The 10,667-nt window shown below is 40.5% G+C and overlaps 1 protein-coding gene across 2 annotated transcripts in view; it reads left to right on the forward strand.

The window, feature by feature from the left end:
* The window catches only part of ryr3 (ryanodine receptor 3), a 157,393-nt gene that overhangs the window by 144,325 nt on the left and 2,401 nt on the right, over positions 1–10,667 (forward strand). For both annotated transcript variants that reach the window (XM_063002326.1, XM_063002327.1), the window contains 16 exons: positions 59–140; positions 1,419–2,716; positions 3,598–3,635; positions 3,881–4,049; positions 5,060–5,146; positions 5,260–5,451; positions 5,551–5,681; positions 5,765–5,807; positions 6,388–6,515; positions 6,623–6,683; positions 6,877–7,023; positions 7,121–7,255; positions 7,528–7,684; positions 8,911–8,975; positions 9,056–9,156; positions 9,297–9,348. In XM_063002326.1, the coding sequence (XP_062858396.1) occupies positions 59–140; positions 1,419–2,716; positions 3,598–3,635; positions 3,881–4,049; positions 5,060–5,146; positions 5,260–5,451; positions 5,551–5,681; positions 5,765–5,807; positions 6,388–6,515; positions 6,623–6,683; positions 6,877–7,023; positions 7,121–7,255; positions 7,528–7,684; positions 8,911–8,975; positions 9,056–9,156; positions 9,297–9,348 (2,886 nt within the window). The remainder of the gene's footprint in view (positions 1–58; positions 141–1,418; positions 2,717–3,597; positions 3,636–3,880; positions 4,050–5,059; positions 5,147–5,259; positions 5,452–5,550; positions 5,682–5,764; positions 5,808–6,387; positions 6,516–6,622; positions 6,684–6,876; positions 7,024–7,120; positions 7,256–7,527; positions 7,685–8,910; positions 8,976–9,055; positions 9,157–9,296; positions 9,349–10,667) is intronic.

The raw sequence follows: 10,667 nt of genomic DNA on the forward strand, positions 1-10,667 counted from the left end.
TCGCTTGTCAGTATTTTTTTCCAGATTGTTTACAGCTTTTCATTTTGCTGTTGTTCAGGACTCCAGCCAGATTGAGCTGCTAAAGGAGCTGATGGATTTGCAGAAGGACATGGTGGTCATGATGTTATCTCTTCTAGAGGGTAATTACTCTGACCTCACTACATGGAACAAGCAGCAAAAATCATTAGAGTCGAACCGGTTATATATTTACCTGCCAGTGTGTTTGTCCACTAATGTTTGCTGCCAGAAGAAAAGTAAAGATAATTGTCAGTATATTTATAGTTTTCACTGAGGGCAGGTTTTAGACACATTAGGGTAAAATTATCATTTACTTAGCAGCAGCATACTTTCTCTGTTAAAAGGGACAACATGACCACTACCATGGGCAACATTTGAGACCCATGTCTGACCACCACTCATGTCCTGAGTCCTATTTCAGGGGGAAATAAGCTTTTTATTCATTTATTAAGGCATTGTACTTTTTTACTACTGCTGTATCCTGGTCAGGGTTGCAGTTACACTGGATGAAAGCCAGGAAACACCTACAGGTCACCAGTCTATGGCATGGCGCGCACACACACACACACACACACACACTTTTTAGGCAATTCATGGCTTCAGTTGGCCTGACTGGGAGAACATGCAAACTTTACACAGGAAGGAACCAGTCCGCCGGGTCGGCAAATTAAGCCCCAGCCTTTATTTTTTTGGACTGTGGGAGGAAACCGGAGCTCCCGGAGGAAACCCACACAGACACGGGGAGAACATGCAAAATCCGCACAGAAAGGACCCGGACCCATGACCTTCTTGCTGTTAGGCGATAGTGCTACCCATCGAGCCACCGTGCTGCCCTGTAATACAAGCAAGATATAAAAATTTTAAAAATATATAAAAAATATAATAATATAAAAAAATAAGAATATAAGACATCTAACAGAACAAAACTAACGGGGTGAGACTAAAAGGTGCAGTTATAGACATTGTGTGCAGTTAAAGCTGTGCACATAAAAGCAGTACCATGTGCAAACTGCAAACCAAGTAGTACCATTTCCAAGGTTTATTGTCTTTTGTGGGTACTATAGGTTCTGTACCAAGTATAAACGGTGTCCTACCAAAGTGAAGTGCATCATGTTGCACACTGTACAGTTAATTCAAGCAAGAAAAAATTATTTTTATGTGATGCACTGCTCACTTATAGAGGTTACGTACATTTACAGGTTATATATACATATACACAAAACATATACATTGTCCAGAGAAGCTGAAAGGATTGCATTCACTTGTATAAGTACATGGTGTAGCTGATAAAATAGCCAAACAAGGCTGGTGTATCCAACTACCTAACCACTGTGTATTTTCTATACTGTAGTTTAAATGAAAATTACATATGTGATATTATTATTATTTTTCTCTTACAGGTAACGTAGTGAATGGCACAATTGGAAAGCAGATGGTGGACACATTAGTGGAATCTTCAAGTAACGTTGAAATGATACTCAAGTTCTTTGATATGTTCCTCAAGCTGAAGGATCTTACTACCTCCGACAACTTTAAAGAATACGACCCCGAGGGGAAAGGAATTATCTCTAAAAAGGAGTTCCAGAAATCAATGGAGAGCCAGAAGCAGTACACCCAGTCTGAGATTGAGTTCCTTCTCTCTTGTGCTGAGGCTGATGAAAACGACATGTTCAACTACATGGAGTTTGTGGAACGTTTCCACGAACCGGCCAAGGACATCGGCTTCAACGTGGCCGTCCTGCTCACCAACCTGTCCGAACACATGCCTCACGATTCCCGTCTGACCACCTTCCTGGACCTGGCTGAGAGCGTGCTCAGCTACTTCGAGCCCTACCTGGGCCGTATCGAGATCATTGGCGGCGCCAAGAGGATCGAACGCGTCTACTTCGAGATCAGTGAATCGAGCAGGGAGCAGTGGGAGAAGCCTCAGGTCAAAGAGTCCAAGCGGCAGTTCATTTTCGACATGGTCAACGAGGGGAGCGAGAGCGAGAAAATGGAGCTGTTTGTAAACTTTTGTGAGGATACGATCTTTGAGATGCAGCTGGCTTCTCAGATATCCGAGCCAGGGGCGGCGGAACGGCCTGAAGAGGAGACTGAAGAGCCGCACAGTGTGTTAGATGAGCTTTCGGAGGAGGAAGAGCAATCCCTCGAGTCTGCTTCAGCTTTCACTGTCGCCTACACCTCTATGAAGAAGAAAGTGTCAAATTTCTGGGAAATGTTGACTTTCAAGAGCATGCGGAAACAGTTCAAGAAATTCAAGAAACTTACCATTAGAGAGATGATCACAGGGTTCTTCTCCTTTTTCTGGATGCTCTTTACCGGGTTCTTCAAATGCATTTTTGGCTTTATCTTTGGATTTTTCCATATCATCTGGTCTTCAATGTTTGGAGGAGGTCTAGTGGAAGGAGCTAAAAACATAAAGGTAACAGATATCTTGGGAAACATGCCAGATCCTACACAGTTTGGAATTCATGGAGACGTGGTAGAGCATGAGAAAGCAGAGAACGGTGATCTGGTGGCATCTCCAGATATGGTTCAGATGGTTGGCGCAGCAGACAAACTGGAGACTGATAACATTATAGATCTGATAAGTCCACCGGCTAAAAGAGAAGGGAAGCATGGAGCGGAGCCAGGACTGGGGGATGTCTCAGAGATCGTCACAGAAGCCAGTCCACCAGTCGAAAAGAAAAAGCACCAGGTCAGCACATTTTATAGGTTTACTGGTATCTTGTAAATCAACGTCCCCTAAACTCAAAATCCTTGAAACTCTATGTCTTTCGTCGAGAAATTTGTACCCTTAAACTTAACATTTCCCTTAAACTCAACGTGTTCAGTTTGTTTTTTGAAAATGTATTTATTTAATTTCAAATTAACAATGAACAGTCACTTTGTTCAGTGCTTGGCTTAAGCGGTAAAACGTCATCAAAGTGCGAATATGAGACAAATCTGCATTTGTGTGGAATAACCATCAGATTCACTCTGAAATTTTCAGTGTGTAAGTGTCAAAAACAACCCCATTATTTTACATGAGCCTAAAATATATGTAAGTCCACGGGACCGTGGAACGCATTAACAGGTTTCCCCAAACATCCTTATGGGAAAAAATACTTTTAAACTCAACGCCAGTCCCAGAACCAATTGATGAGGTTCAAGGTACCACTATATTTGTAACATGCGTTTTATTGTTTAGTCATGGGCAGTTCGGTGGCTAAGTAGGTAGGACTGTTGCCTTATAGCAAAAAGGTCCTGGCTGTGATTCCCAGGTGGGGTGGTCCGGGTCATTTCTGTGTGGAGTTTGCATGTTCTCCCTATGTCTGCTTGGTTTCCTATGAGAGCTCTGGTTTCCTCCCACAGTCCAAAAACGTGCAGTCAGATTCAGTGAAGATACTAAAATTACCCAGAGTGTGTGTGTGATGAACTGGCGACCTGTTTAGGGTGTTTCCTACCTTGCACCCAGTGAATTGTACCCACCATGACCCTGAATAGTATAAAAAGGTGGTAAAACCATCATTAATGAAATGAATGAATGAATGAATGTTCAGCACGTGACTTATAATCAGTGTTTGGTGCATTTTACAGAAAGCTGCTCCAGAGGAGTCAGAACCTGAGAAAGCTGAGTAAGTCTTTGTGTGTTTCTGTTTATGTGTTGCCTTAACCCTCCATTTTTTTGCACTGTAATCAATAACAATTTTAAGTCGCTTAGGATGAAATCGTCTGCTAAACGCTGCAGATGTAAATCTAAGAATGATACATGGTGCTCAAAATCCAACCGAAATTTTTTTTAAAAAATCTTGACAGGCCTGGTTAAATCCAAAATCAGTAGTTTCTCTCATTGACCTTATATATGGATTAATATTTATAGCACAGAGAATCGTGAGAAAGAGGATAAAACAAAAGAGGAGAAACCTGAAGAGCCAGTCGTGGAGGAGAAGCCAGCATCAAGGAGGCGCCGTGGTCCACCAAAAGATGAACCTCCAGCGTTAATGACTACTTTCTTTGCTGTGCTGGAAGTCTATAAGACCAAGATGCTGGTAAGCCTTGAGTATGAATATGTTTAATAATGGTTACTTATGTAAATAACTTGTATTTGTACATATTTAAATATCAGCACTTAAAACAAAACAAAATTATACAAGTGACGTCGAGCTCTGTCGTCCACTGATTAGAGGTTTGAGAAGTTAGTCACATAAAGCAACTGCAGCAAAGCTTATAAAGGATCAGAAGTGTTTTGCTTGCACACCTGATTTGAATATACTGTATCTTGGTAAATGTGAAAGTATAACTAGAAGTATTAATACATAATGAACTACTACTTAGAATGTGTAGATATGCTTAGGACATGATTGCCAGCGGTACATGGGGCCAGCGGTAGCTCAGCGGTGAAGGTACTGGTGAAGGTTCAAGCCCCACCACCACCAAGTTGCCATTGTTGGGTCCCGAGCAAGGCCCTCAACCTTTAATTGCTCAAATTGTATACAAAAAAACATAACTGTAAGTTGCTTTGGATTTAAGCGTTTGCTAAATGCCAAAAATGTAAATGTGAATGATTGCCAGTAGTCATATTCCAATAATACTGCTACAATGGAGTGTTACTAGAAAGTGGTGTACGTGACAAGAAGTGTGTCAATTACATGACCTCCAAAACCCAGTTCTATTTGGTTTAGACCAGTTTCCATGTTCTAGCTAAGAAATCTCTGTTAACGGTAGAATCTTCCACTGTCCTACAAGGTCACTGATGGGAGTATAAAGGGTGATTATTTTCTTTCCATCTTATCGCATTCACTAAGTCTCTACTCATTTCTACTCATAATCCATCTCTGAGGTATTTCCTTAAGGGTTTTATCCACCACAGTATTAAGACGCCTGACTGGCTGATAGTACAGCTACGGATTCAAACTCTGGATCCCAGTAGTAGGGGGCTAGTGTAATTTACCACTGCACCACTGGAGGGCCTTAAGTTTAGCAAACAAACATTAAAAAAAGTACATTAATATATTTTCTAGTTTAAATCTTTAAGACTTTTTTAATTTTCTGTCTCCAGAACTACTTGGCTCGTAACTTCTACAACCTCAGAATGCTGGCACTGTTTGTGGCGTTCGCCATCAACTTCATCCTGCTCTTCTATAAGGTGTTTTATCTTCCCACCGCCTTTATTCTCCGTACACCTTTTAAACAAATGATAAAATCATAATACAGATTCCTATCATGCACTGAGATCTGTAATAAAGTGTCATTTTTTAGGTATCTGGTGAAGTTGACGATGACGATGATGAAGAGTCCTGGGGTGGTGACGACGACGATGAGGAAGACGATGATGTAGAATTCTACGTGCTTCAGGAGAGCACTGGTTACATGGCGCCCACCTTAACCTTCCTGGCTGTACTGCACACCGTCATTTCCTTCCTCTGTGTTGTGGGATATTACTGCCTCAAGGTCAATCCTTCTACACATCGTCGCCCTCTAGGAGTTGATCAAGTTAAAGAGGAAAAGTCCAAGCTGGCCTGTGAGTCTAATACCTCGTGTTTATCGTAGGTGCCATTGGTGGTGTTTAAGAGAGAGAAAGAAATCGCGAGGACGCTGGAGTTTGATGGCTTGTACATCACTGAGCAGCCGTCTGATGATGACATTAAAGGACAGTGGGATCGTTTGGTCATTGCCACTCCGTAAGAGCCATTTAAACACGTTTTTAAATGAAATAATCACTCACCTTACTGGTCATTTTGATACATTCTTTCTTACCTTTCAGGTCATTTCCTAATAATTACTGGGACAAATTTGTCAAGAGGAAGGTACGACATTGCAAGTCTTTACAAAAACTAAACTTATCACTATTCACTTGGTTAGCTTGTATATGTATCTGACCTACGACTGCGTTCTCTTCACTGGCTCCCTGTAGCTGCACGCATTCAGTTTAAAACGCTGATGCTCGCTTACAAAGCCAAAAATGGACCAGCCTCAAGTTACCTTCGTGGTCTAATAAACCACGCAAACTCCGAGCCACTAGTCTCGCTTAACATGATCATCCGCCCAGGACTGGAGGAAGACAAGCATCAAGGCTCTTCTCTGTACTGGCACCCAAGTGGTCGAATGAGATTCTGTCCGAACATCTGAGTCTCTCACTGTCTTCAAAAGACGATTGAATACCTTAATCACCGCTTTACTAAACACTTAAGCTGACTTGTACTTAATTACTAACTAATGCTCTTATTCATTTCTTGCAAAAAACACTTTGGTTCTAACAGGTTTTAGCAGATTTGTGACTGTTGTTTACTTAAACTAGAGTAAGGTAATGTTTACACTTCTATAAGTCGCTCTGAATAAGAGCGTCTGCTAAATGCCGAAAACGTAAATGTAAATGTTCATCTCCAGGTCATCAATAAATACGGGGATCTGTACGGAGCCGAGCGTATCGCTGAACTTCTGGGTCTGGATAAGAGTGCACTCGACTTTGATCCCACTGAGGAAGCTGTGGTGAAAGAGGCCTCACTGCTGTCCTGGTGAACCTGAATAAAAACGACTACTTAAAAAATAGTTTATTAAGTAAAATGACAAAATCATGTGATTATAAATGTTTTAATGATTTTTCTGTTCTTTTTTTGTTCAGGTTGAGCTCGATTGATACCAAGTACCACATCTGGAAAATGGGAGTTGTTCTAACTGACAATGTATGTCCAGCCAAAGTATTTTATATTTAATTCACTGATTTTTTTCTCAGACTACTGCATCTGTAGTGTACGACGGTGTATTAGGGCCACTTTAAATAAATTTTTTTTTTTAAGTTTTGATTTGAAGAATAAAGTCGAAATGATTTTGAGATTGAAGTATATAACCAGACATTTTTCCCCTCTCTTGCTCCAGTCTTTCCTTTACCTGATCTGGTACACCACCATGTCTATTCTGGGCCATTACAACAACTTCTTCTTTGCTGCTCACTTGCTGGACATCGCCATGGGCTTCAAGACCCTGAGGACCATCCTGTCCTCCGTAACACACAATGGCAAACAGGCTAGTCTCTGTGGGCGTGCCCGGGTGTGGGTGTATGTATGGCTCGTCTGTTTAGTTATCAGTTAACCTGACGTTTCTGTGCTCTTGATTTGAACAGCTGGTGTTGACTGTGGGTTTACTGGCAGTGGTGGTTTACCTCTACACCGTGGTGGCCTTTAACTTCTTCCGCAAGTTCTACAACAAGAGCGAGGATGAGGATGCACCTGACATGAAGTGTGATGATATGATGACTGTATGTTCAAGCTAAATCATTTGTACATTCTGTATGCACATTAACTACTGAATAACTTGTAAAGTGTTTTAATCTACTTTTAAATCTGAATTATTTTAACCAGTGTTAAAATAGCACCTAAAGTGGATTATGAGGCGGTGGTAGCTCTGCGGTTAGGGAAATAACAGGAACAGGGAACTGGACGTGGTTAAATTGGTAGATAAAGGAATGGTGACTTGACTGCATTACAGTTTATTAGCTCAGTGACTTTACAAGTCTGTGCTGTTCCTCAGTGCTACCTGTTCCACATGTACGTGGGTGTGAGAGCTGGTGGAGGTATCGGTGATGAGATCGAAGACCCAGCCGGAGACCCTTACGAGCTTTACCGCATTCTCTTCGACATCACCTTCTTCTTCTTCGTTATTGTCATCCTGCTGGCCATCATTCAGGGTAAGAGGTGTTAAATCCTCATGTTACAAGTGCAGGAAATAAAACAATAACTAGAAATAAGGGAAATGAGTGTAAAATTTCAATTGTATTTAGGTTTATTTAGAAAAACACAATATTAAGTAAAATTTTCATTTTAGTCAAGTCAAATTTATTTATATAGCGCTTTTTACAATGGACATTGTCTCAAAGCAACTTTACAGAATCCAGGCTCAACTGACCAAAAACCCCTATTGAGCAAGCCGAGAAAGACAGTGGCAAGGAAAAACTCCCTCAAAATTACAGAAAGAAACCTTGAAAGGAACCAGACTCAGCAGGGACCCCCATCCTCTTTGGGTGGCCTGGAGGATACTTTAAATAAATAGGATTTAAACAAATCATACAAACACTAAATTAAATTAAACTGAAAGTTAAAACTAGCAAAAAAAATAATTGGAGTTCTTTATTGTTCAGTCCAGTCTGCGATAAAGTCCGTTGTAAGTTCTGGACATTTTTGTTGCAAACATGCCAGGTTTCCGTCACAACTAGTAGGAGCAGCATTGTTGGCACTGCAGTCTCGACTTGCAGTCTTTAACCTCGAGAGGGTGAACACGTTTCCGTCAGAACCACCTCGGGGTAAAACAACAGAAGATGTAGTTACAATGTGAAATCATTAAGAGTAGCTTTAGACTCCGGCACCCCTAATTATTACAGCATAACTAAGTTTGCATCTTTAGTTTGACAAGACTAATCAAAAGCCTGAGTAATTAAATATGTTTTCAATCTAGACTTGAACATCGAGACTGTGTCCGAGTCCCAAACAGAGGCAGGAAGATTATTCCAAAGTTGTGGAGCTTTGTAAGAAAATGCTCTTCCACCAGCCGTGATCTTTTTAATTCTAGGAACTATAAGTAACCCTGCACCTTGTGAACGAAGTGGACGTGCTGGGCTGTAGTGATCAATAAGTTTACTCAGATACTGGGGAGCCAGACCATGCAGTGTTTTATAAGTTAGTAGAAGTATTTTGTAATTAAAGAATTTAATTGGCTGCCAGTGTAGAGATGATATAACAGGACTAATATGATTAAACTTTCTAGTTCTGGTTACACTCGAGCTGCTGCATTTTGAACCAACTGGACTTTGTTAATGGATCTACCAGAGCATCCAGTTAGAAGAGCATTACATTTTATACAGGTAACAGGATGTTGTTGAAGGTTCCAGGCATTAAATGCTTTTATATTTTAAACCAGGTTTGATAATTGACGCCTTTGGTGAGTTAAGAGATCAGCAGGAGCAGGTGAAGGAGGATATGGAGGTGAGCGCTCCAGAGATAAGTAGATTTTTTAATTCTTTTATATGAATGATCGTTTCTCACATTTAACCCTGTGGTTTTAGACTAAATGCTTTATCTGTGGAATCGGGAATGATTACTTTGACACCACACCTCATGGTTTTGAGACCCACACCTTACAAGAGCACAACCTGGCCAACTATCTGTGAGTGTCCATTCTTTATTACCTTTTTATATTTTACTTCTGTAAATGTACTGTTAGTGAAATTATGTGTTGCTGCGGACTTTTCTACTAAAGTAAACCTAATTAATGATGTGTTCATGACTTCTCTGTGTTTTTGGCAGATTCTTTCTGATGTATCTCATCAACAAAGATGAAACTGAACACACAGGACAGGTTCGTAAACACACTAAACGAACATTAAAAAATATACCGTGGTACCTTGAAACTCAACGTCAGTTGGTTCTGGGAGTGGTGTCCAGCTTTACAGACATTGAGTTTTAAGGTATTTTTTCCCATAAGGATGTATGGGAAACCTGTTAATGCGTTCCATGGTCATGTGGAACTGCATATATTTTAGGCTCATGCAAAATAATGTGGTTGGTTTTGACACATATACTCTGACAATAACACAAATATAATATAAAAAAAACACTGAAATACAATTGAAAACAGTTAAAATCTATAAAAAATACAATATACCTGCACTTTACCTTTACTTTTCTTATGCTTCTTAATCGTGGAGATGCTTAATCTTGGAATATTGTATTCCTTAGTGAGTTCAGTACCGGCACATTCACATGAGAAGTGGCAAAACTGCTTTTGCACTGCTGTGCCGTTATTTCCTATGGAGTGTGGAGGTGCACAAAGCTTAACGTGACTTCCACAAAGTTGAATCAGTTCATCTGGACACAAGTTTGTTGTAGAGATACGTTTCATCACTCACCCAAGTGATTCCTTCAGCCGTGATAGGACCTATACCCCAATCACATGTGAAAGGCACACATAGCCATTGTAATTAATGGTCATTGTGATTTGCATATGGACCTGATCACTGGTTTCATTGTTATGCAATGGACAGTGATCTGTCGTTGGTTGGGGTTATTCACCTCCAGCTCAGACTGAAGAAGTCACTTGGATGAGTGACGAAACGTAGCTCTACAACAAACTTGTGTCCAGATGAACTGATTCAACTTTGTGGATTTGTGTACCTGGATTATTGAGCATGCATCAAGAGAGCTTAACGTGACTTATTGCACTAAAACAAGCGAGGAATTTCATTAGTGGAGAGAACTTATGAGCAGTAATAATTAAGAGAGGTTTAGTGTTCCTGTGTCGGTATTTGAATACATTGTCACGTTAAGCTTTTTTTTATTTTTGTATTGATAAGCGTTTTAGACTCTCAAAAAAGCTTATTCTTACAGTTTCTCAGAACCCCGAGCAGTAACACAAGTTTAAAAGTGAAACAGGAGAGTTTCAAAGATTTTGAGTTTAGGGGATGTCAGTATTTGGACACCCCTTCTAATAACTGAATTCATGTTTCATCCACTACAATTGCGATCCAATGCAGGTGTAATAAATCAATTATATAAGGGAGATTTAATGTTCCAGCATGACTGTGCCCCTGTGCACAAAGCAAGGTCTAAATAAAAGATCAGTTAATAAAAACTCCAGTGTCCAGCACAGAGCCCTGACCTCAGCCCCACTGAACAGCT

Source organism: Trichomycterus rosablanca, chromosome 9, assembly GCF_030014385.1.
Source record: "Trichomycterus rosablanca isolate fTriRos1 chromosome 9, fTriRos1.hap1, whole genome shotgun sequence".
Taxonomy (NCBI): Eukaryota; Metazoa; Chordata; class Actinopteri; order Siluriformes; family Trichomycteridae; genus Trichomycterus; species Trichomycterus rosablanca.